The 24,572-nt window shown below is 53.2% G+C and overlaps 1 protein-coding gene and 1 non-coding gene across 4 annotated transcripts; both read left to right on the forward strand.

Annotated features, from left to right (window-relative positions):
• The first annotated feature begins 1,417 nt into the window (after positions 1 to 1,417).
• On the forward strand, positions 1,418 to 1,491 carry TRNAI-AAU. The gene has a single exon. It is a non-coding gene; the product is annotated as a tRNA-Ile (tRNA).
• A 3,246-nt stretch (positions 1,492 to 4,737) lies between these two features.
• On the forward strand, positions 4,738 to 21,699 carry ZNF839 (zinc finger protein 839). Of its 3 annotated transcripts, none has more exons than XM_030320030.1 (8): positions 4,738 to 5,079; positions 10,467 to 11,270; positions 13,914 to 14,153; positions 15,810 to 15,902; positions 16,554 to 16,703; positions 19,628 to 19,774; positions 19,909 to 20,002; positions 20,695 to 21,699. In XM_030320030.1, exons 1-8 carry the CDS (start codon positions 4,777 to 4,779, stop codon positions 21,561 to 21,563), a joined length of 2,700 nt encoding a protein of 899 aa, XP_030175890.1. In that variant the 5' UTR covers positions 4,738 to 4,776; the 3' UTR covers positions 21,564 to 21,699. The 3 variants fall into 3 exon arrangements, with proteins under 3 accessions (XP_030175890.1, XP_030175892.1, XP_030175891.1); XM_030320032.1 differs by lacking the exon at positions 4,738 to 5,079 and adding an exon at positions 6,299 to 6,671; XM_030320031.1 differs by lacking the exon at positions 4,738 to 5,079 and adding an exon at positions 8,763 to 9,163.
• Positions 21,700 to 24,572: the final 2,873 nt, after the last annotated feature.

Genomic DNA, 24,572 nt, shown 5'->3' on the forward strand with positions numbered 1-24,572 from the left:
CCCCTGACTCCTATTTATTACACTCCTATTATTCCAGAGAGTGTGCTAGGCGCGGGACATTCAGCGACAAGCAAAATGGACAGGGTTGCAGACACTTCACTTTACCCAGAGCGCTCTACCTGTTTGGGCCTATACTTGCCCATCCTTGACCTTCAGAATGCAGTCAAGTTTCCCAGTCTTCAAAAACCTGCCCCAAGCTTCCACCCCTGGCACTGTTTACCTACACTCAGCACGATGCCTGAGTGTCTCCACCCATACTAACTTAGCACCTGTCTTTGCTGAACTGTGGGCTTGGTGAGGACAGGATCAGGTCTGCTTGGCTCACAGCTGATTCCCTGCGGTTAGGGCACTGCCAGGCTTAATGAGTAGGTGTTGACTAAACCTGACTCAACACCTCCTTTTAATAACATCTGTTCTGTTAAGATCAGCTAGACTGGACTTCTGCTGTTTGCAACAAGGGACGTTGATAATAATCCGCTTTTTTTTTTTTTTTTTTTTTGAGTAATCAGACCAGAGGGACAATGTGAAAAGCTGGGGCTCCCTTCTCCTACTCCCAGAGCACAGGAGGTCAGGGACTCAGAGACCAAAAAGCCCCCCGGGGGACAGTATCTTTTCAGACACTAACCCTTTGGAGTGGGTACTACCCGTTGCCCACCCAGCAACTGCTTCGTGATTTAATCATGTGCTAGTTAACAAGAGAGGGCAAAATGGAGACATTTGCCAGACATCAAAAAAATGAAGACATTTGCCAGACATCAAACAAGAGAGGGCAAAATGAAGACATTTGCGGGGGGGGGGGGGGAACAATGGCTTATCCACCTAAGGAAACATGTAAAAAATGACATTTGCAATTGCTTAGGGGTATGATAATGGTAGAATATTAAGTACAAAAAAGTAAGATAAAAGATCATATTCTTTTTTAACAAGGTCGAACTGAATGCCAAATACATATTTTTAAATAAGCCTGTGCAGTGAAAAAGGATTGTCAGGAACGATACCAACCAACGCTGCTGTTGTTTTGGGGCGGTGGGGGATTCGGTGGTTCTTTTGTTCTCTGTCTGGTTTTCTGCATTCTCTAAGCTTTATTTAGCCACACCCAAGCTCTTGATACACGAAGTTTCCACGCCGGAAGGATTCTCGAGATACATAAAAAAAAGCATTGAGTTGCAGTGTTTGAAAATCCTACTCCTGAGCCAAGCATCCCATGTATAATTTGCATTCCCCCGTGAAAACCTTCGATTCGTGGTAAGGAGCCACTTTATTCTCTTTAAAGAGGCTCTGTGTTTTCTTCTGGCCAATAGGGATGACAGCGGGAATGACGACAGTTGCAGAGAGAGTTGAAGGCTCGAAGTCCGCCGGCGGCCCCGCGCAGGCGTAGAAACCTCATAGACTTGACGGAGGCGCCCAAACGTCAAGTGGCCGGTTAGCTCAGTTGGTTAGAGCGTGGTGCTAATAACGCCAAGGTCGCGGGTTCGATCCCCGTACGGGCCACAGGAGGAAGCTTTTTCTCCGCTCCCCCCCTTTTTTTTTTTTACTTCATTTTATTTATTGTTATTATTATTTTTTGTTTGTTTAAACATGGCTTTCCAGGGCTGTGAGCGGCGAGCCGCAGAATCGTTCTGGATTCGGCCCCGAAGTTGGCGCAGGCAGCCACTGGGGAGAAAGGGGCAGGATCCCGCGCAAGTTCGTCCCTCCAAGTCCCCGCCCGCTGTGCGCACCAGCAGCTGTCCTTGGTTTGTTTGTTTGTTTGTTTGTTTGTTTAGGATGCTCTCAGATGCCGCTGCCAGTTGCTTCCTAATGCAGAGCTTCTGAGGACTGTCGGTGGAGTCCCCGATTTTCATGGAGTTCTTAGAATTGAAAATCCGGGTCTGGACTTAATTCATTCCACAAATGCTTAGGGAGCGCCTTCCTACTGCAGGCCCTTCGCGATTCTAGAAGCAGAACAGTAGAAGACAAACCCCAACCCCCATGGAGCCAATGACCAGCCAACACCTGTCATGTCTTTAGTGAGACACAGTTGTGGAAGCATCTGGAAACCTTCTCTTGCTACTTTCTTCCTTTTCAGAGAGATCTTAGGCTCCGTATTTTTTCCTCTTGGTTCTGCCATTTGCAGCCAGAAGGCAACCGGGTGAATTTCTCACTCGTGGTTCAAGTCTCCGCAAGTATTCAGGCATGTGTGGTTTAACACAAAAGCCAGTTATTTTAGGGCTAATGCCATCTTATATCAGGGTCTAGTAGGAGCTCTAGCCATGTTTGAAAAGTATCCAATGAGAACATCTGCTAAACATTCACTCTTTTTCTCACATATGTGTTAAGCTCTGGTATAACTCAGTAACAGCTCAAGTCCGTAGACCAGAGTCATAAAGCCCTTGGCAAGTGCTCAGTGTGTAGTGAAAGCACTCATTAAATGCCAGCGATGGGACCCTTGTTCTTCCAAAGAGGAAGGAGAACCCGGGGCTCTTGACACTGAGTATAGACCGTTTGGACGTCACACCTTGGATACCTGTGTTGGGTACCTTGTTAGATGCAGGGACCTGGCAGAAGAGGAGCCAGCTGAGATTGTTGTCCTCAGGGCAGCACACTGTCCCAAACAAGGCTGGAAGGGGTCCAGAATACACCTGTGTGGCATAAAAATTATTTTGAGCAGGAGGCATTTGAACTGAAAAGTCTTCTGCCTAAAGTAGAGCCTTCCCAAAAAATTCAGAAGGATTCATTTGTCATAAATTCCCTTCCCTGGGACCGATCAGGAAAGGTGGACGCTTGTCACAGGACAGCAGTTGGAATCACACCCATACAGGCATTGTCACAAAGCTGTCATATCTCCCATCTACTCTGGTAAGGGTCCATTTATCTTTCTTAAAAGGCATTTGTTTTTCCACGAGTGCCCTTCCCCCGCTTCTCTTCTCCTATTAAGATGGTATATAGGTCCCACGTCTAACTTTCTCTGTGAGTCACATTTTTATGTGAATTCCGTAGGTACATTAATAAAAATGCATGATTAAATTTTGTCTTTTCTTTTGTTAATCCGTCTTTTGTCGCCTTAATTCACAGGCCCCTAACGACTGAACCTAAGAGCATAGAAGAAAAATCTCCTCTCCCCCAACAGGCTCAAAAACATGATGAAATGGAGTGAGTACTCTGTTCTAAATGAAGAGGGCAGTTCTTGGCTTAGGGGTCAGAGAGGACCTTTCTGACATCTGAGGATGTGAGAATGAGAAGGTCTTATTTCAAAGTTAAAGAAAGAGGATTAAGGAATTGAAACAAATTCCACAAATTTGATCTCCCCTCTGGCCACTCCTTAGTGAGGCTATTAATGAATTGTTCGAACACTGTTGGGAGCTTAGTGAATCCAGCGTGAGTATTGACTATGATGATGATGACCGCGTGGAGAGAAAAATGATCAGAAAGTCTACCAGAACCTTCGCGGACATCAGCCTGGCTCCCCAGGCTCCCCCCTTTTATGGGCATCAAGGCACTCATCATATTATACCGTAAACACCAGTTTCCTCCTCCTCCTGCTGCTGCCTGGACTGTATACAGAGGGCAGGACGGTCCCAAGGCAAGCACGGTGACTTACCCAGCAGATGCTTAATAACCGTTGACCAATGGCCCTACTGTCCTCTCTGGGGAGGGGAGCTGAGAAACACACGTACACGAGCAGCTACAAGACAGGATGGGAAGGATGCACAGAGCCAGTAGAGTGAAGAGGAGGGGGAATGGAAAGGTTGGGCTGAAGAAGAGGGAGTGGTAGAGCTATGATGGATGGGACTGAAGTGTGGGGGTGGGGAGGTCCGTCCTTCCTTCCTTCCTTCCTTCCTTCCTTCCTTCCTTCCTTTCTTCCTTCCTCCCTCCCTTCCTTCCTTCCTTCCTTCCTTCCTTCGGTCACATTCATCCATGCATCATTCATTCCCTGATCTGAGCTGGCGCTTGTGCTGAGCACAAGCATCATCTTGGCCCTTAAGGTGCATCCAGTATGGGTGGATGTATCGACCTGAGAACAATTTAGGGCGCACATTTGTTAAAAATGCGCACCTCAGGGGCGCCTGGCTGGCTCAGGTGGTGGAGCTGCGACTCTTGATCTCAGGGCCGTGAGGTCAAGCCCCAGGTTGGGTGTGGAGCCTATTTAAAAAAATAAAATACGGGCGCCTGGGTGGCTCAGTCGTTATCCGCTCAGGTCAGGATCTCAGGATTCAGGAGATTGAGCCCTGCCTCTGTTTCTTCACACTGACAGCCCAGAGCCTGCTTGGGATCCTCTCTCCCCCTCTCTCTGCCCCTCCCCCGCCCGCTCCCTCTTTCTGTCTCAAAATAAATAAACATTTAAAAATAAATAAAATAAAACTCATTATTTTAAAAAAGGGGAGCACACTTTGGATCCGCCGCTGGATCTATATTAAGCAGAACGTGGGACTAATGCACTCTAGTGCACATGACGTCGAGAACTTTTGGATAGTGTGAACTTTTGGACAGGCTAAGGGGCTCTGGAACTCCGGAGACCTCCGCCTGGGAGGCCCTGGATAGCTCCTGGAGGAGCGACACCTGAAAATTAAATACATCAGTGACAAGGGAGAGGAAAATAAGGCCCATTCTGTCCTTGGCGAAGCGGCGACGGGGCGGAGCCAACCCAGGCCCCGCCCACCGCCCGGCTCGACCAGTTGCGGTCGCCTTCCAAGGTGTCTTGGCCTGCGGGGCACTCGTAGTCCCCCGCTCTTCCCCGGTGACGCACATTTGAGCCGCCGTCGCTCGGCGACGCGGGTTCGAGTCCCGGTCTCGGCGGCCATGGCGGACGCGGAGCCGGAGGCCGAGGACGGCAGCGAGGATGGGGGCGGCGGCGGGGGCGGCCAGGCTCCCCCCGGCCCCGGCGGCAGCGCCTCGCGCGTGGCCCCGCTGGACCCCGAGCAGCTGCGGCGGGTCCTGGAGCAGGTGACGAAGGCGCAGCCGCCGGCCGAGCGGCCGCCGCCGCCGCCGCCCTTCGTCCCGCAGGACGCGGCGCGACGACTGCGGGACGCGGCGCAGCAGGCCGCCTTGCAGCGGGGCCCCGGCGCCCAGCCCCCGCGCCCGCCGCGCCTGCTGCCGCCCCAGGTGAGGCGCCGGGAGGGACGTGGGGAAACCGAGGCCCGGAGCGGGGCCGGGCAGCGGCGCGGCAGGAGAGGCGGCGTCCGCCCGCCCGAGAGCTCCGGGCGGCCCACACTGAGCGGTCACCGCGCCAGCGTCTGCAGCTCCTGCGACGCGCCTGCTGGGCCGCGGTCCCGCTTTCGAGCGCTGCCCGCGGCCTCCGTGCCGCCCGGCCCCTCGCGCAGGCCCGCGTCCGTTCACTCGGCGTCCGTCGAGCGCTCGCTGGGTTCCAGGCGCTGGCCTCGGCGCACCCTCCGTGCAGGGCGAGAGGCAGACTCGGGGAGGGACGCGGCGGGGGCGGGGGCCGTTGCTTTAGAGCGAGGAGCCCTCGGGCCTGACGCCGGAGCCGAGGCGTGGACGGATGAAAAGGAACCAGTGGGGAGGGCGGCGACTGCCAGCTCGGGGGCTTGGGGCAGAACGGAGCACACCGCAGAGCGGTCTGAGGCTGGACTTGGCACCCTGGGGGGTCGTGCCGGGATTTGTAGCCAGTGCCCGGCACCGCGCCTGCCGCGCGCTGAACGAGGGAGATACGTGAGAGCACTCCGCATGCGACACCCCGTCACTTGGCCGCGTTACTACCTCCTGGGGCCCGCAGCTCTTGGTTGCTAGGGGAGTGGAGACCGGAGCCTGCTCTTCCAAGCCCAGGGGGTCAGGGGGAGCTCCTGCAGCCAGAGGTCCTTCCTGTCGTCTGTAAAGCCACATCCCCTTTCAGAACTGGGCTTGCACGTGACACTAGCGCTTCTCGGCCCAGAGTTGCCAGAGAGATGCCGCTTCCACCAGGAGACAGAGAGAGAGGATAGAATCAACAGTCTTCGTTGTTTTTTGTTTGTTTTGTTTTGTTTTTTTAACCGAGTGATTTTGGCCGCCGGGAGTTGTACCGGGTTGGGGGTCAGGACTGGACAGGTGTCTCGCCAAAGTTTGAGAAGACGGCTATGAATCTGCCCAAACTCCTTCCTAGAGGTGTGACCTTGAGTAACCCAACCTCTTTGGGCTTTGGTTCCCTTATTGACATCGGATGAGCTTTCTAGCTCGGACTCCCACACAGGCGGAGTCAGAAGGGCGACGGTGGCTGCTGTTTGGGTGGCTCAGTCTGTTAAGTGTCCGACTTCCGCTCAGGTCGTTGAGTTCCACAGCCCGGAGCCTGGAGCCTGCTTCAGATTCTGTGTCTCCCTCTCTCTCTGCCTGCTCCTCCCCCCAAATAAAGAAACATTAAAAAAAGAGAGAGACGGGTGATGGTGGCTGCTGTGTGCAGAGCATTTACTCCATGCCTGGCACCACAGGGGGCTTACTTCCGGGCAAGCGCACAGAAGTGTTCGTATCAGCACTTTACAGATAAGGAACAAGCTCCGAGAGGCGGGGTGACTTTACTCAGGGTTCTCCCACTCCAGCACCTGTTGAAGGTGACCCCAGCTCTTTGGGTTTGGTGTGGCAGCTTGAAGAGTCCAAAAGTGACATTTCCCGTCAAATGCAAGCGACCTTAATCAGCATCAAGCAGCACGACCGTATTCTGTGGCTGATCTAATTGGGATGACATAAATTCTGCCTGCACTCACAATAATGTAAGTTGGCTGTCGAGTCAGCCCCAGCTGTGCCACGGGGGCCACCGAGGCAAACCACGTGTGTTCCTTGCACCCAAGGAGGTTATGATCTAACCAATGAGGTAAAACGTGACTCAGGTAACTTCTCATCGAGGTCGGAAAACTAGAGATAAAGGACTGATGCACTTAGAGAAAGGGAGAACTGATTTTGGGCTGAGGGGATCAGAAATGACTTAGTTGAAGAGATGGAAGTGTGGGTCCCAGTTGAAAATATGGAAGGGGACAGGCAGTGTTGGGGGGAGGGTGGAGTGTGCAGTTAGAGGACCCCGGTCTCGTGGTTCTCTGCGGGGAGGGTGGTGCGGATCAGAAGGCACAGGCCCAGTGGACGCGCTCCCGTGGGTCGGATTTGGGCTCGCATCCCTCCCATGCTCCCCGTTCCCGCACCACAGAAACATTCCCAATTTCTTCCAGTATGCTGTGCCATTTTTCGTGCGTCTGTGCATTCACTCGTTTTTTCCTCGCACGTCAGACTACCTGTCCACCTGGCCAAAATTCCATTCGGCCTTCTCGGGTCTCTTCTGGGAAGCCAGACCCTCCCCCACCCACCCACCAGGCTGCTCCCGCCTCCTGCCTCTCTTACCGCACCTGCTGCCCCATGGTGTCATTGTTTCCTGTCTGCATTCCTTAGGGAACCTAGTCTGCCTTCCAGATTGGCAGTGGAGCTTTTCAAAGTACAGATTGCGGGCTGGCAGGTCCTGACTCGGCAGGTCTGCAGGTGACTGAGGCATGGCCGGGGAAACTGCCCTCTTCCTCAGTGAGGCTAGGACTTGGCTAATGTTTTTTGTTGTTTGTTTTTTTAACTGAAGTATAGTTGACATACAGTATTATATTAGCTTCAGGTGTACAAGGTCGCGATTCCAGAAGCCTGGGCATTATTCGGTGTTTACCACAGTAAGTGCAGTCACCACCTGGCACCGTACAATGTGATTACAACGTTACCGACTACACTTCCTATGCTGTGCTCTCCACCTCCATGACTTACTTATTTTATAACTGGAAGTTTATACCTCTTAATCCCCTTCACCTATGTCACCCACCCCCTCACCCACATTGGCCTGCTTCTGTGTAGGTATTGGCACACAGAGATACCTGGTAAAAGTTTGCTGAGTGAAATAAACATATACCAAAGTATCAAGCATGATACCCACCTGGTAAACTCGTGGGGAGCGGGAGCCGATTTAAAAATTAGACCAGTTTTGCCACTGAAGTATTCCTAAAACATTCCTAAAACAGTAGGATTTGGGGTGTGTGTGTGTGTGTGTGTGTGTGTGTGTGTGTGTGTAACAGCATTATCTGGTCATATCCTAAGAGCTTAGACATTCTAAATGGTAGTAAGTGAAACAACTGTGATTATTAAAAGATAGTTGTCATTTGATTCACAGGTGGCCCAGGACTGGCCCTCAGGGGCCTCAGGGCACCAGCTGCGTACCCTTCCTCACCCAGGGTAGCGGATTGTGTCTGCTGTTTGTGGTACATGTGGAACACACACACAGACAGATGTACTCCCGCGTGGTTTCGGTGGGAGTTTTCATTCTGCTCCGTGTGACGCTTGTATTGACCCCCCACTTGGTGTGGGGTCGAGTCCAAAGAGGGCCTGTTGGTGGCCCCAAATCAGTGGTTCTCGGCTGGGGGCACTTGGCAGTGTCTGGAGACATTTTTGTCCCAAGAGAGGGCGTGCTACCGGCATCTAGTGGGTGGAGGCAGGGACACTGCTCAACATCCTGCAGTCACAGGATGGCCACCACAATAAAGAATTAATGGTCTGAAATGTCACTTGTGCCCAGGTTGGGAAAGCCTGCTCTGGATGATGAGGTTCATCTTTCTTTCCTCTCTGGAGAAGGATATTGATTCTTTCTTTTCTTTTCTTTCTTTCTCTTTCTTTCTTTCTTTCTTTCTTTCTTTCTTTCTTTCTTTCTTAATTTTTTAAAATTTTAATTTATTTTTTAGAGAGAGCACATGTGGGGGAGGGGCAGAGAGAGAGGGAGACACAGAATCTGAAGCAGGTTCCAGGCTCTGAGCTGTCAGCACAGAGCCCGACGCGGGGTTCGAACCCACAATCCATGAGATCATGACCTAAGCCAAAGTTGGACGCTCAACTGACTGAGCCACCCAGGCTCCCTGATGCTGATCGATTTTGCAGCATGAGGCCATGAGCCTTGTGTCTTGCTGCCTCTCCCCTGAGCCCATGACAGGTGTATACCTAACATTGTGTCTGGCACATAGTAGCTGCTCAGTCATTATCTGTGGAATATTGTCGAGGGCAGCCCTCCCCTTCGGTGGGCGGTTTGCTCTTGCAGACCGTGCTGCCTTGACCCTCCCAAGACCTACATCTTTGTACCTATGCCAGTGTTTCTTCTGGAACCCAAGAAGCAGAATTGCCACATCAGGAAGTACGTGCACTGAACGCTTTCTTAGATGCTAAAAAGTTGTTGAAGACAGCACCCCGCTCCCAGGTATGTGCCCTGGAGAAACTCACACACGTGAACGCAGACACCCGCGCAGACGGTTCCACGCAGACGACAAGAGCGCAAGGTTAGGGACACTTGCCCGTCAACGGGAGAGTGTTCTCAGACTGCAGAGGAAACGAGAGGTACACGCCGCGGTGTGGATGAATTTCACAAGCCGGACAGGAAGTAAAACACCTGAAAACGCTGCACCAGCTTGCAGCAGGTCATGTACGCTTACGTGAAGTTCAAAAACACGCCAAAACCGAAGTGCATATTTTGGGGGGTAGCTCCGTAGATAATATAAAAATGTGTGTGAATGACAAATAGCCCTCAGGAAGGCACGCAGGCTGGGAGAACAGCACAGAGCTTCACCTCAAAGGAAAGTGCTGCATGTTTTAAGGCAGGTGGTGGGAACCTGTGTTACATTGCTCCTTATGGCTTTTTTGTTTCTAGGATTTCATGAAAAATTGAAAAAGAAAAAAAAAGAGCGTATGTATTGAACTGAATCCAGGTTAGAGTACTAAGAATTCCAAGTAAATACAAATCTACTGTAAAGAAGGATATTTCTTATTAGTTCATGAAATCAATTTAGTAGATTGTGACTACTTTTATTTATTTATTTATTTATTTATTTATTTATTTATTTATTAATTAAATGTTTATTTTTGAGAGAGAGAGAGCCCATGAGCAAGCAGAGGAGGGTCAGAGAGAGAGGGAAACACAGAATCTGAACAGACTCCAGGCTCTGAGCTGTCAGCACAGACCCCCAGGCAGGGCTCAAACCCATGAACTGTGAGATCATGACCTGAGCTGAAGTAGGATGCCCAACAGACTGAGCCACCCAGGCACCCCTGTGTTTATTTTTTAAATGTTTATTTTTTTGGGGGGGGGGGTAGACAAAGTATCCAAAGCAGGCTCTGTGCTGTCAGCACAGGGCCCGATAGAGGGCTCAAACTCATGAACCAGGAGGTCATGATCTGAGCCAAAGTCAGACACTTAACTGAGCCACCCAGGCACCCCTTGACTAGTATTTTTTTAAAAAACAACGTAGGATAGATCCTATCAGAAGGCATTTGTATAGAAATGTTAAGTGGTTTCATGAACTTTTAATTTGTTTATGCAAATATTTCCACATGCACATATGGATGTGAGGTCAAGTGTATCACTAGAAACAGTACAGGTACGTTAAATAGACTCACATACAAGATGAATTTTATAATTTAGAAACACGTGTGATAATACAGTTAAGATGAGAGCAAAATTGTAGAACCGTTGATAAGCCTAATGCTTTTCTCTTTCTCTCTTTAAGCAACTGGAAGCCATTTGTGTCAAGGTAGTATCTGGAGAAATGACAGACCAGGAAAGGCCGACGCCCCCACTGGCCACCCTCCAGCCCAGGACAGCCGGGCTGAGCCAGCCGCCCAGGGGGGCGCCCGGCGTGCTGGGGCTCCGGGCACAGCCGCGCTTCCCGAGTAACTCCCCTCCGATTCGGGTGTTTGTACAGAGGCCACTGCCCGCCCTGCGGCTGGTGGCTCCGCAAGGACCGGGTGCCACGCCGGCCCCTCTGTCAGCTTCTGACCCACCGGCGGTGACATCTGTTTCATCCGGTTCAGCGAATTTCTTTATTTCCAGCTTGCACACAAAACACACGGAGAAGCTAAAAAAATCTTTAAAAGTGAAGACGCGTTCTGGACGAATATCTCGACCGCCCAAGTATAAAGTCAAAGATTATAAGTTCATCAAGACGGAGGACCTGGCTGACGGTCGCTTGTCAGATTCTGACGATTACTCAGAGCTGAGTGTGGAAGACGACGACGACCAGAGGGGAAAGCGGGCGCTGTTTGACCTGTCGAGCTGTTCCCTGAGGCCCAAGACTTTCAAGTGTCAGACGTGTGAGAAGTCCTACATAGGAAAAGGGGGCCTGGCCCGGCATCTTAAACTCAATCCAGGCCACGGCCACCCAGAACCGGAGGTGTCTCTGTCTGAGAAGGCCAACAGGAGCACGACCCGAGGCTGCGTCGAGGGCAGGACGGCTAGCCTACCGTCCCCGGGGCTGCCCACGTCAGCTCTTCTGGGTGAGGAAGGGGCCCAGTCACCACCGTGTGGCCTGCAGGTAATGTTTCTACTGGTGACCGTGTCCTTCTTCCTGCCCATCCCGAAGTGAGGCTTTATGGTATCTGATGGGGGTTCAGGTGAAGGCTCAAGTAGGTCCAAGGTCACGGCAGGGGCTCTGAGACACCCCCGCCCCCGACCAGCAAGGCACCGTGCACCCTCTGTGTGGGGTACTCGCCAGCCTCATTGGGCGTGTTCGAGGGGAACATAGCCGCAAATTCTCTAGCTCTGGTCAGCAACGCGAGCCGCAGAGCACTCCTGTCTTGCTGCTGAAGTCACAGCGGGCCCTGAGAAAGGTCTCAGTTGGGAGCGGTGGTCCCCGGGGCACTTCCTGGAGCGTCAGCAGCGACATGCCGTCTTCGCGTCTTGCCCCTTTGGAAACTCACAAGCAGACAAGGCAGGTCGAAGCCACTCTGACTTTGCACCACCACGCCACAGTTGAGGGACAGCAATTTCAGGTTCCTAAACGTGTCGTGTGCCCTCGTGTGCCGCATACAAGCGGTCAGGTATTTACGAAATGTGGACGGATCACTTGAACGAACGGCAGACCTCTGTGGTCCCCCTCACCTGCTTCGCTTGAACCTCCCTGCTTCCTTCTCCTTTGACTTGTGTTGGCTTTTATTTGTGTCTGTGCTTCTGGCTAGGCAATTGTATTTGCAGTTCCTGAAATGTTAGACAAACCAGCACTGGAACTGACTCGGCTGTCGCTGGGAGTTTGTGATTTTAGTGACTTGGAAGATGTTGTTAACAAGAGCCTGTCTGCTCCGGCCACCTCATTCCCTGCAACGGGACGGGGGTTCCTGAAGGAGGGGTGAGGCTGGTGGCCGCTTTGGCTTACAGATGGGTTCCTTGGGGCCTGAACAGATCTTGTCTGGGCCCGGCTTATCTGTACTGAGGTCTAGTGGCAAGAACCACGGAACAGCCCCGTGTGAGGATTCAAAAGTACTCTCTCCCCTGTAGCGTTAGCCTGAGTACTAGTAACACAGACACCAACGATATACTGTTGATTGCACGCCTCCTTGGGGCGGGAGTGTTGTAAGTCTTCTCCATCCTGTGAGAGCCCCGAAAGTCAGGTGCAAGACAAGTGCATGGGGCTCAGAGGATGGTGGGCATCCCGTCGGGGCACACCTAGGACTCTGCCAGGTGGGAACGAGACTGAGGTTGAGGTCTTCTGACTTCAAAGCCCACACTCTAGGCTGCCTTGTTGGGGAAGGTTCTGCACCCCTCATGGCTGATAAAACCCCAACTTTTGAGAAACCTCTCTACCTTTCTTTTTTCTTTTTAATATTTATTTATTTTTGAGAGAAAGAGAGAGAAAGTGTGAGCAGGGAGGGGGAGAGAGAGAGAGGGAGAATCGCAAGCAGGCTCCTCACTGTCAGTGCAGATACTGACTCGGGGCTCAAACTCACGAACTGAGATCGTGACTTGAGCCGAAATCAAGCGTCAGACGCTCAACCGACTGAGCCACCCAGGTGCCCCTCTCTCTACTTTCTTAAGTTGAAATGGGATTTACAGTTCATCATCCAAACCAGGACATTCTGAGAGTGAAAGGGGCACTATTCACAATTCCAAGGGACAACAGGAGTGTGCGGGAGTGTCTCGGGTTGACCAGGCTAACCGGCACGTCCTACTTCCTTCAGTGATGAAATGCGACCCCACGGCAGAAGCAGCGTGTAGATACCAGAGTCCCCGAGTGCAGGCCTGGCCTCGGGCATGGTGGCTGTCCAGACTGCGTGGGAGGGGTGCCTCCAGCTGCTGCGGTGGGGAGGGACACGCAGGCCTGTGTCTCTCCTGTCCTTTCCCGTGAGCAGACTCACGGCACCTAGGGCCACAGACAGACCTGGTGTTGCTTCTGCAGCTCCACTAGTGAAGATGTAGAGGGAAAATTCCGTAAGAGTTCAGGGGACTTACTTTGTGCCGGCTGCCACGTGAAGTGTGTTCCTTGAATCCATTTAAGCTTCCGGCAGTCCTGGGAGATGCAGGTGCATTGTTCCTGTTTTCAGAGGGGGAGTTGGCACCGAGTGAGGAAGTAGCTGGCGTCAGATCCAAGAGTCTGTCCAAAAGCCGTGCAAATCCACGAGACAGAGAGTAGACTAGCAGCTCCCAGGGCCTGGGGGCAGGGAAGAATGAATGATGCTGACGGGTACAGGGGTTCTTTTGCAGGGGGGAGTATGAACATGTTTTGGGATTAGATGGTGGTGATGGTTACACACCCTTGTCAGTGCATGAAAATCTGAACTATAGATGTTCAAAGTATGAATGTCATGGTATTTGAAATATACCTGATAAAAAATAATAAAATTTTTAAAAGTCAGGCGTAAGGTATGAATGACCAAACTTCAGGTTCAGTTTTAAGATGACGGTGGTGTCAGAGAAGTCTCCTGTTTCATTTTGGGCAACATCCAGGGTTATGGCTGGCCAACCCAGACTTACCGGCTGGCTAATACCAGATGTCGCAACAAGGAACTCTGTTGGGAAAGTTTAAGGTGCGTCGATTATAGTTAATGTGTCTTGATAATGCAGAGAAGAAATAATTTCTCAAGTTCTTTGCTTTTGACGTGACACTGTTTGGCTCTAGGGTTGTCACTATGGCGTATAAAGTATGATTCTTTCATTTTTGTTTTGGGTGCGTAACGCTCTCTAGAATAGCCAGTCTGTAGAAGTTGAAGACGCCTTGGTGTCTGAACCAGAAGATGGAAATTATTCGGCCTTCGTGGGATCAGAGAGACACTCAGGCCCTAGACGAATCGAGTTCGCAGCAGCCCCTGCAGAGGCCAGCGAGGCCGTCCTTGGGCGAGGCGGAGCCGCTCACCCGCGTGGGCGCGCCGGTGCCTGCGTGGCAGGTGCACAGAGCGCCTCGGCGGCCAGAGCCCGGCTCAAGGAGGTGCGTGGCTCTTAGACCCTGTTCTCGAAACCCGTGTCTTTGGCATGGCGTGTGGCAATCCGCTGGTAGGTTTCTGAGTCAAAAGTAAAACACCCAGAGCAACGAAATAGTTCGCCTGAAACGTATTTGGACGAAGTGTGTAATAACTTCAGGAACGGTGTTACCTGAAATAATTCTAGGTTTACCGGTTTGGAATAACAAGAGGGCTTTCGGGCTGCCTGCCGTTACACGTTTGGGAATGATTGTAAGCTATGTTTTCATATAAGCAGTTTAGGAAACAGGCAGTTTCTATTTTTCTGTACAAAATTTTAAGGTACAAAATCATGTTTCAGGTTTTGAACCCTGGAATCTCCATTCCAGTCCCTTGAAAGTAAGCTTGGTGAATTTAAGGGGACTGATTTAGAAAAGCGGGACCCTAAATTCATCCCGACTGTCTTTGGCTCGGCGGCATTTATTTGCCTGGTAACGGCCAGCTGCGTGTCTTAAAGAAGTGAACAGGAGCAAAGAGAGTGTGAAGTAGTGAGTGAGCGAGACAGCTGCTCTCAGAGTGGCCACCGGGGAACCAGGGCCTCCAGAGTCACACACAAGGGGACGAGAGGTTCTCGGTGAGGAAGCTTTCCTAGAAAGCGTCATGAGCTTACGTATTCTAGCTGGAAGTTTGAACCTGGTGACTTCGCTTTCCTCTCGTTGGGCTTGTCGATTAATCCTGGATGACAGATTTTAGGAGCAGGAGGGAAGGTGGTCCTCGACTCGATTCAGTCATTAACACTTGAAATACCGCCATCTGTTGAGCACTGTGCGTGGCAGCTCGGCCACGCTCCCCGCCTTGCCCCCGTGCTAAGTTCCAGGTTTACTTCATTTCATTGGTTCCATAATCATTATCTCCACTTAATAGATGACGAACCCGAATGGTTCGTGAGCTCCCTGTGCCTCTTAAGACTTCCTGTCTCTGAGACTGGTCCCTTCCCTGCCCACGTCATTGCCGCCCTGGGTGACCTCCTCCGTCTGGTTTCTCAGGCCATCCTCCCTCGCGGACACCCACGTACTTCCTGTGCCTGCTAATTCACTTGGCTCCTGAGCCTCAGCGCTCCCACGGGGCGGCCCGGCCTGTACCTCCCCTGCCCTCCCCTTCCAAGGGGAGCCCCCAAGCCCGCTTCCTGTCTAACTTGCCTGGGGGTCTGCCCTGCGCCCAACTGGGAACCCACAGTCATTCATGCTCCTCCCCTAGTCCTGAGGACGGTGCCCTCCCCGCAGCCCTCTCCCCACACCCCCCACCCCTGCATTCACCTCGGGGCCTCCTCTTCTTTGGCCTGTCCTTTGGCGGTGGTCTCCCAGCCGCAGGCTGCCCCACACTTGTTTGCATTTTCATCTCGGGCACTAGTTGGTGCCCCCGGAGAGCAGGGAACACCGTTCCTTCTCCAGGACCTGGTACCCCCTCTAAGCTCAGCCATCCCAGGGGAGTCAAACTTTGATTCCAGAATTGGTCACAGACTTTGTTAACGGATCAACGAGTGAGATCGTTAACAGAATGTTAGAGTCGCTTAATCACTGCGATTTGGGGGAACTTTAGGTCTTTTGTACTCTTCGGCGCCAACTTTCTGGCTGCTGGGGATTATTTTGGGGCTTTTGAAGCTGTTAAATGCTTTCTTCTGGCAGTTTCTCCAGCAGTGTGACCGAGAGGCTCTCGTGGACCTGGTGCTGCCCCAGCTGGCTCAGGTGGTGACCGTGTACGAGTTTCTTCTGATGAAGGTGAGTCTCCTGAGCGTGTCTAGAGGACGCACGGCCGATTTGAAGTTATTTCGAAAGACATCCTTCGCATTTGTTTTAGAACGAGCCGGGCCGTTTGGAATCGTGTCCCTCCTCTAGGACAGAGCTGAGGGGAGCCTGCTGGCCCCACCGGTGCCTATTCGGCCAGGTCTCCCAGAGGCCTCCCAGAGGACCCCCTTGCCTGTTTTAACCTCATGTGGGAGGCAAGAAAGTGGTGGCAGCAAAGCAGGGCCGGCCCCCAGCCCCCGTCACCTTCCTCTCGGGCACCTCCTCCCTGGTGAGCCCGCTCTGACTCGGAGAGGCGCCAGCACAGCTCCCGGGAGGAGTGAAGGCCTGGGCCCCTCCTGCCTGCCGGCCCGTCCCCGGGACCTTTCCGTCTCCCCTTCCTGCTCCCCCCGCGACCCCTTCTTCGGGGCTCCGGCCCACAGTCCCCCTGCGGCTGTCACCCTGGAGGTGGTCTGCTCTGTGGCCCCGTCCGGGGCCGGGCACATGTGGGCCGTCACTGGGGAGTGGAGGAGATGACGGGCCGCGGACGGCCTGACAAGCTCGTATCCTTCCCGCCTCCAAGCCCCTGTATTTGTCATTTCGTTGCCTCTGGTTTAAACATTTCTTGTCACCTTTATCTTCACAAAGGTTGAGACGGGTCATCTAGCAAAGCCTTTGTTCCCAGCTGTGTATAAGGAATTTGAAGAGTTGCATAAAAGGGTTAACAAAATGTGCCAAGATTACCTCAGTGGTTCTGGTCTGTGTTCCCAGGAGCCTCTGGAAATAAGCAACGACAAGGTAACAGTCTCACCTGGGAAAAAAGTTTTGCTTTTGGATTTGCTAAAAGAAGGATATCCGTGTAAAGAGGAGAATGTTGTTATTTTTACTTATTTATCTTTTTAAAGTAATCTCTATGCCCAATGTGGGGCTGGAACTCATGACCCCGAGATCGGGAGTCGCTCGCTCCACTGACTGAGCCAGACAGGCACCCCTGAGGAGCCTGTTTTCAGTAGTGACCTCTTCATAGTCAACTGCTTTTCAGCTCTTTTTCCCACCAAGTGACTGTCTTATTTTAGTTTATTTATTTTGAGAGAGAGAGAGAGAGAGAGCGTGCGCGTGTGGGAGGGGCAGAGAGAGAGAGAGAGAGAAAGAGAATCCCAAGCCAAATGCGGGGCTCGAACTCATGAACCATGACATCATGACCTGAGCTGAAATCAAGAGTCGGAAGCTTAACCGACTGAGGCTGCTGGGCGCCCGACATTTAAAAAAAAATTTTTTTTTTCAACGTTTTTATTTATTTTTGGGACAGAGAGAGACAGAGCATGAACGGGGGAGGGGCAGAGAGAGAGGGAGACACAGAATCGGAAACAGGCTTCAGGCTCCGAGCCATCAGCCCAGAGCCCGACGCGGGGCTCGAACTCACAGACCGCGAGATCGTGACCTGGCTGAAGTCGGATGCTTAACCCACTGCGCCACCCAGGCGCCCCGCCCGACATTTTTTTAAAAATTTTTTTAATGTTTATTTTTTGAGAGAGACAGAGTGTGAGTAGGGGAGGAACAGAGAGAGAGGGAGACACAGAATCTGAAGCAGGCTCCAGGCTCTAGGCTCTGAGCTGTCAGTACAAGCCCGACACAGAGCTCGAACTCATAAACAGTGAGATCATGACCTGAGCTGAAGTCAGCCACTTAACCTACTGAACCACTCAGGCACCCCCCCTCCCCCAACATTTTTTTAATATAAAAGCAAACGGTGCTTGTTTCAGAAAACTCAGGAATGCGGACGGGCTGACGGAACCTTGAAAGGTCCAGAACACTCTCACTCAGTGGTGACTGCAGTGCTAACTGCGGGCTGGGGGACGGTGACCATAGATCCTGTCCGTGGCTGTTTAGACACAGTTCTCATTCCCCTGTCATTGTCTCCATCAAGTTGCCTCTGGCTGTACCGGGTCCTGGGTAGAAATCTGGTTTGAACTGATGTGGTTTTACTTGTTTTGGATAAAACCCTTTGCTGGGCTTAGCGTGCCCCACGTGGCCACATCATTCAGGGGTCCGTGCCGGCCAGGCCCCCAGGTCTCAGGCCCACCTTGAAATGGAGCACTGAGTGATGCCATGCTTTTAAGTAATGCTTTTTTATTTAAAAGCATACTTGTACAATGGTAGCTGGGGCACACTCATGTCTCAGAGACTGTCTCTAAACTACTGAAAATACTTGTAGGTTTAGAGAAGGAAAATGTGGGGCAGAGGGGGCGGGAACCTGCCGGTGGGCAGTGAAGGTTAAATGGATCATTGTGTTGGGGTCAATCATGGGAGGGGTCTTTCTGGGTCAGGGCAGTCCTTACTGCTGGAGGGGGTAGTTTCGGTTCCCATCAGGGTACACTTTGCCCTCAGGGTCTGCTGCCTGAGCCAGGGGACCCTGGAAAGGAGAGCCCCACTAGTGCGTCTGAGGGCAGGAAGGGGCAGCCACAGCCCTCTTTCACAACCATAAGGAACACTTGGGCCATGTTGCTTCAACTGCTCTTAAGATTTCATTGACCTGGTCATGGGTCTGCCCCCCTGTTCTTAGGGTTAGCGTCATGCAGACTAGGTTACTTCCGTAGCAAGAAGTCTTGATCCACACTCTGACAGAACGAGGGTTGTTTTGTTTTTGTTCTTTTTTTTGGGGGGGGGGGAGGGGTTTGGTCATTAGTTTTATACAAATGCAACATTTATTTATTAAAGCTTATGTATTTATTTTGAGAGAGAGAGAGTATGTGCTGGCAGAGGAGGGGCAGAGAGAGGGAGAGAGAGAATCGCAGGTGGGTTCCGTGCTGTCAGTGCAGAGCCCGACGTGAGGCTCGAACCCACCAACCGTGAGCTCAAGTCCTGAGCCGAAATCAAGAGTCGGATGCATAACCGACTGAGCCACCCAGGCGCCCCAAGAGTCACGTGTTTTTTAAACTGTGAGCTCGGCAGGTGTGGGTGTCCTCCCGTCACAGGGCTGACTGGACACACACGGCTGCTGTGCACGCCTGTCAGGACCCACACTCGCAGGCAGTTCAGGCCGAGCCACAGCCTCCTAGGGGCACAGACCGTGGCTTAGCTTGCAAGGGGACACAGACAGGCTGGGAGGCACTGAACTCGAGGGGCTGCCTGTCCTCTGCTCAGACCTTGATCTGCTGCCCCTCCTTCCCTGCCTCCTCCCCTCCTGCTCCGTGGTCCCTTCCTGTGTTCACGTGTAAACAGTGACAGCTGTCGCTTCACAGAATGCCCCCAGGGCAGCTGTAGCCCCCTCACAGGACCAGGAAGATTCCGGGAGCACAGAAGCCGGGGCCCAACATGACCCTCAGCCTCCCAGACCCTCACCCTGTCCACTGCCTGCAAGAGGAGATATTGTTCTGGAATGGGTGGGATTGTTTTCTGCCGGTTCCAGTGGAAATCAAAAACAGGAGAACAGGAGGCGAGCGGTCACTCCGGTGTCTGATGCCGTCTGACTGCCGACGACACTGAGGACAGCGTAGTGAATTAAAAGAGAAAAACCCCTTTGGTGTCTGCTCTGCACCGTGCTAACACAGAACCTTCTGGTTCCGATAGGACCCGTTTTCTCCCCAGCTGTTCCACGGAACTTCTCACGTGTCTTTGTTTCTCCCGTCGTTCGGGCGGCCCCTCTCGGACGCGCCTCGGCCCTGCCATTACTGTCGACGTGCTGCTGAGCGCAGCTCCTCTCTGTCGCCCTCCCTCCTCAGGTGGCCGAGTCTTTAGGAATCACAGAATTCCTGAGGAGGCGGGAAGCGCGCACAGAGTGCGTCCCAGCGCAGTGCACCAGCGGGGACACGGGCCCGGACCCCCGGGCCGAGCTGGAGGAGGCCGGCCAGCAGAAGCGGGGAAACGAGGTGGGTGCCGTCGAAGGGGGCGGTGCCGAGTTTCGGCGCTTTGACTGCAGCCCACGGCGCTGTCCTCCGGGGAGGAGCGGCGCGAGCCTGCCCGCACCCTCCTAGGCTCAGCTCCCTGGGTGTCCTCTTCGCAGACCGCAGACGGGGCGCCAGCCTGGGTGAAGAAGACCAGAAGAGACCCTCCGCCCCAGGACACCACTGACGGCGGAGCCCCAGCCGCCAACCAGGGTAAAGCGCTCCCCGTGGTGTGCGCCCCGCGCCTCCCAGGCCTGCTTCTCACTCCCGGGTGCCCCTGTGGCCGGATTGAAGAGAACCTGGTTTCTCTCAAGTCTTATCCCCACCTCCCGGGGTCCTGTGGTTCTCTCTCGTTCCCTGTAACTCTCGAGGTCTGTGAGCCTCTCTCGAATCCCTTATTGAAATGAAGAGCCCATGTCTGGGGCCTGGCTGTAAGTGCCGGCTGAGGTTTAACCCTGGAAACAAGCCCTCCTCTGGTTTTTATTCTGTTCGAACCAGAACCTCTCAACCAGACCCTGAGCCTACAGCGCACTGAGAATGGTTCTACTGCTTCCTAAAACTGCCCGATACCCTGCTTGACCCTCAAGTCTCCAATGGAAAGAGGCATTCTGCTCTTTAGAACTTACGACTGAATTCTGCTGCAGGGGAGGGCAGCTTTATTCAGGGAGAGCAGTGGAAACCTGGGCCCCTGTTGGCCACACGGCTCCCCTCACCTGACTAATCAGTATCGCCTCTGAACTTCACCCACACTTGGAAGCTGCCAGTCCCGAGTAGCAAGGAGAGTTTACGTGTCCACGCGTTCTGCCAGGAAGTTAATCTGGACCTGCTGGTCTTGGATAGCGAGCGCAGTGAGCAGGCCGTGTCACGGCACGTGGACGCTTACCTGTTTTTCTTGAACTGTTTAGGTCCTGCCCCTCCAGCGAGCGGGAGCGCCCCTCGCCGTCCGGAAGGAAGCCACACGGCGCCGGTGTCTGGTCGAGCAGGCCGGCAGCTGCAGGCATTTGCTGACCCCGAGGCCAAGAGCGGGTGTGGGGCTCCCGCTCTCTCGTGCGAGAACGTCAGTGGCCTGAGTCTGTGTCCTCAGTCAGGAGAGCCCGGGACGCACACACAGGGGCGCGTGCCAGCCCTCCCTGGAGAGAATGCTCAGGAACGCTCCGCAGACTGGAACGGAACCGAGAACAGCCTGGGCAGCGGGGATCTCTGCAGGACCCTGATGTTCCCTGGAGGGGTGGCATCCCTGCCGCCTTCTGGGCCTGGAGACCTTGAGAGGCATGGCTGCCTCTGGAGAGGCCCACGGTCTGGCCCCAGCGACGTCCTGTTTCCAGAGGCTGCCGGCCCTCTGCTGGAGAGGGTTTTGTCTGTGGACGTGGGGCCAGCTGACTGCGTCCCCAGGACCGTGCCCGAGCCGGGGCCTCAGCCGGCCCAGGCTGGGTCGCTGCCCACCGATGGTGGCCAGGGAAGCCATGCAGGGGGTGTGGACCACTTCCCCGCGGGGCCCGAGGCGCACGCTGACCAGAGAGAACTGGAGAGCATTGTTGCTGCTGGAGAAGCCGTGGCTTTTGAAATCACCAACGGGTGCCATGAATTTTTGTCTCAGGGACAGGAACAGATATTTATTCAGACTTCCGACGGCTTGATCTTGTCCCATCCGGGTTCCATGGTGTCCGGGGAGGAGGATGTTGTCATAGTGGCCGGTATGGAGGGGCCTGCCTTGCAGACGGCCCCCCCGGAAGGGGTCCCTCTAGAAACCACGGAGGCAGAGCCCTCACAGTGAAGCAGAGCTGGACCTCAGTCCTGGACGTGTGTGTGTTTTATCCAAAGAAGGTCTATGTGAAGTAATGTGTATTTTTCTACTGTGAATACAGACACAAATGAACATCTTATTTATAAAGAATAATGTCTTTTTACTTGACCGTCTATCTACCTTCTTCTGTATCTTGCTTGCCTTTGTGCTGATGGCAGAGCGGTCCCCTGACGCAGCCAGCCTTAGAGACGACCCACAGTTAGCACCACGACACTGTTACTTGCCACCTTGCTCCCCCAGAACCATGTCCCCTTCTCTCCTGGGTGATGTGCTGCTTTCCCGCCACATCTGGGTTTATTAAGGAACTAAGTTCGCCATCCTGCCCCCACCCCCGGGAAGTAGGAAAGAAAATCGTTTCTGCTTGTACTTAATGCATGAGGGGCCCACCGCAGGGGGCAGCTGAGGTCAGAGCCCCAGTCCTCTGGGGTCTCGCTCACAAAGTCACCTGTTAAGGTCTCTTCTCTTTTGAATGTTTTCCTTGGCTTTGTTCTGCGGAGCGAAAAAGGAAGGTGATTTGTCCACCTTGAGACGGCACAGGTGTCCTCTCCCCCAGGGAGACTGTCAGGAGGGACCCCGAGCAGGCAGTGCCGGGGATCCGGGCTATCCCCCACCCCCGGGCCCTGCTGTGCAGGCGCGGGCCTCGTCCCCGGCCATCTTCCTGTCTTCTCGCTTGATCTCAGAGCCGGTTCGACAGAGCAGAAGGGCGGTGTCCCAGGACACAGCAGCCAGCAATGAGCAAGCCATGGCCCTCGGCCTGGAGCGTTTCTCAGGAGCCCAGAGCGAGTCCCGTCCTGGGGCCCTGGAGCGGGGACCGAGCCTCCTGCCTGGGGATCGTTCAGAACCCTCGTCAGGCACCTAATGCAACAGACTGAGTCCAACCTGGCCCCGTGGTCTGTGGTCTGGACCCAGACCCTTTAAATACAAATTTAGTTTCAATTTATAGGATACTATGGAACATCCCAGCACATCTTAATTTCACCATTGTGGATGTGCTACTATAAGTGGATAGTAAATTTAACTAATGGAGTTAAATATCCTCATTCTGCTGAACAGAGCTGGGGGCCCTGGCGGTATGCTTATTAATTTTTTTTTAAGTTTATTTATTTTGAGAGAGAAAACTGGGCAGTGGGGGAGGAGGGAGGCAGAGGGAGAGGGAGACCGAGGATCTGAAGCAGGCTCTGTGCTGTCAGCAGCGAGCCCGATGCGGGGCTCGAACCCACGGACCTCGAGGTCATGACCTGAGCCCCCCAGGTCCCCCAGGATGCTCATTAATTTGACATTAATTTGACCTGCTGGTCGTGCTCCATTGAGGGGCCGACAGGCCTTTGCTCTGGGATACCGTGCTGTACCCACCAGGGCAGCGCTCACGAGGTCCCCGAGCGGGCAGATGTGTAAAACAGCTTCTACATCACAGCGCCACCTCAGCAGACATAACTTTGTTACATAGAAAACAAATGGACATTTTCTTTTCTCGTAAAGAATTTTCTTCTGCATACACAGTACTTGTAACTCGAGATGCTCAGATTAGGGGCAGGAGTGAAGAGGTGTCAGATCACAGACTCGGGGACAGATACCACCCAAGCGACTCCCCCGGGGGGCTGGTGTGGACCCTCCGTGAGGACGTGTTCTCAGCACTTACCTCCTACAAGTTTCTGTTCAACTGTTGTCACTACTAAATGCAACGAAGCAAAGTCCTTTTTCTCTGTTCCCTGGACGGCATGAGGGCCCTGCAGCCACCTCCCCCCCTGCCCCCCACCCCAGTCAGGCTCTTCTGCCTCGGCCTCCCCAGGGGTCATGGGAGTGGGGGGAGTGGGGAGTGTTGAATCAGAAGAGGGGCCGAGGACGAGCCGGACCTCGATGTCCTCTGAGGTCTACATTTTAAAGAAGAATGTCTATTTTCATCTGGGGAATAGTAAGCACGTAGCTTGAAATACCGGAAGCTACCGGAAGGCCCGTGCCAAGCACTGCTGGCCCGGCCTCAGCCCTCTGCCCCTTCAGCCAAGACCAGCACCTTCTCCTTTCTGGTGATTCCCCTCCGTGTGTCTAAATTACGTCTCTCTCTCCGCTTTCTTGATTTATTCGCGGTAGATGGTATCCATGGGCTATTTCCTTGTGAGACACGGGACAGGGCTCGCACGCCTCCCCCCCCCCCCCACTAGTGTCCGTATGTCACAAGTGTTCAGTCAGAATTTAATGCTCACGTTGAAGGATAGATGCCGCTCACTGCTGAGTCTGGTGACGCGCTAGGATGACACGGACTTTGCCGGCAGCTTTCATTTTCCCTAGAGAGAACTGCCTTGGGTCTTTTCATTTGCTTGGCTTTCTTTTTTTCTTTTTCTTTTTTTTGCTATTTCTTATTTTTTACTTATTTATTTTTAAAAGTTTATTTATTTTGAGAGAGAGAGTGGGGGAGGGGCAGAGAGAGAGGGAGGCACAGAATCTGAAGGAGGCTCCAGGCCCCGAGCTGTCAGCACAGAGCCCGACGAGGGGGAGCCCGATGCAGGGCTCGAACCCACGAAACACGAGATCATGACCTGAAGCCAAGTCAGTGGCTTAGCCGACCGAGCCCCCCGGGGCACCCCAGGAACGTTGCCTTTCAGCGCTCTTGATGTGTCAGTTTGCACAGCCAGGTAGCCCCACTTTCTCCCAAACTAAGTCCCTGTCCCCAGTATTTTCTCTGTCCCTGGGAAGCACTTGTTTCTGGGGCATGGGGGCAGATCATGTGTCACATCCACGCCGTAGCGTGAAGCTTCTTCCATTTGTTTCTGGGAAGCAGATGGTAGGATGGAGCCCCCCCGTATTTGGTTGCAAATGTTGTAATGTCAGACTCTAGAACTTGTGCCCGAGGAACCGAGTGGCCTGTCACATCCTCAGTATGCAAATACAGGCAATGCGTTTTATTTTTCAGGCAACTTTTTTTGTAGGTAGTTTTGCTGATGCCGTCTTTATTCAGTTAATTCTATGGTATTCTAAAAATGG

The sequence above is a fragment of the Lynx canadensis genome, chromosome B3 (genome assembly GCF_007474595.2).
Source record: "Lynx canadensis isolate LIC74 chromosome B3, mLynCan4.pri.v2, whole genome shotgun sequence".
Lineage (NCBI taxonomy): Eukaryota > Metazoa > Chordata > Mammalia > Carnivora > Felidae > Lynx > Lynx canadensis.

Coding starts and splice junctions, on each gene's coding strand:
- ZNF839 (XM_030320030.1), top strand. CDS start 4,777: ATGGCGGACGCGGAGCCGGAGGCCGAGGACGGCAGCGAGGATGGGGGC. Junction 19,775..19,908: donor AGCAGAAGCGGGGAAACGAG/GTGGGTGCCGTC, acceptor TCCTCTTCGCAG/ACCGCAGACGGGGCGCCAGC. Junction 20,003..20,694: donor AGCCCCAGCCGCCAACCAGG/GTAAAGCGCTCC, acceptor TGAACTGTTTAG/GTCCTGCCCCTCCAGCGAGC.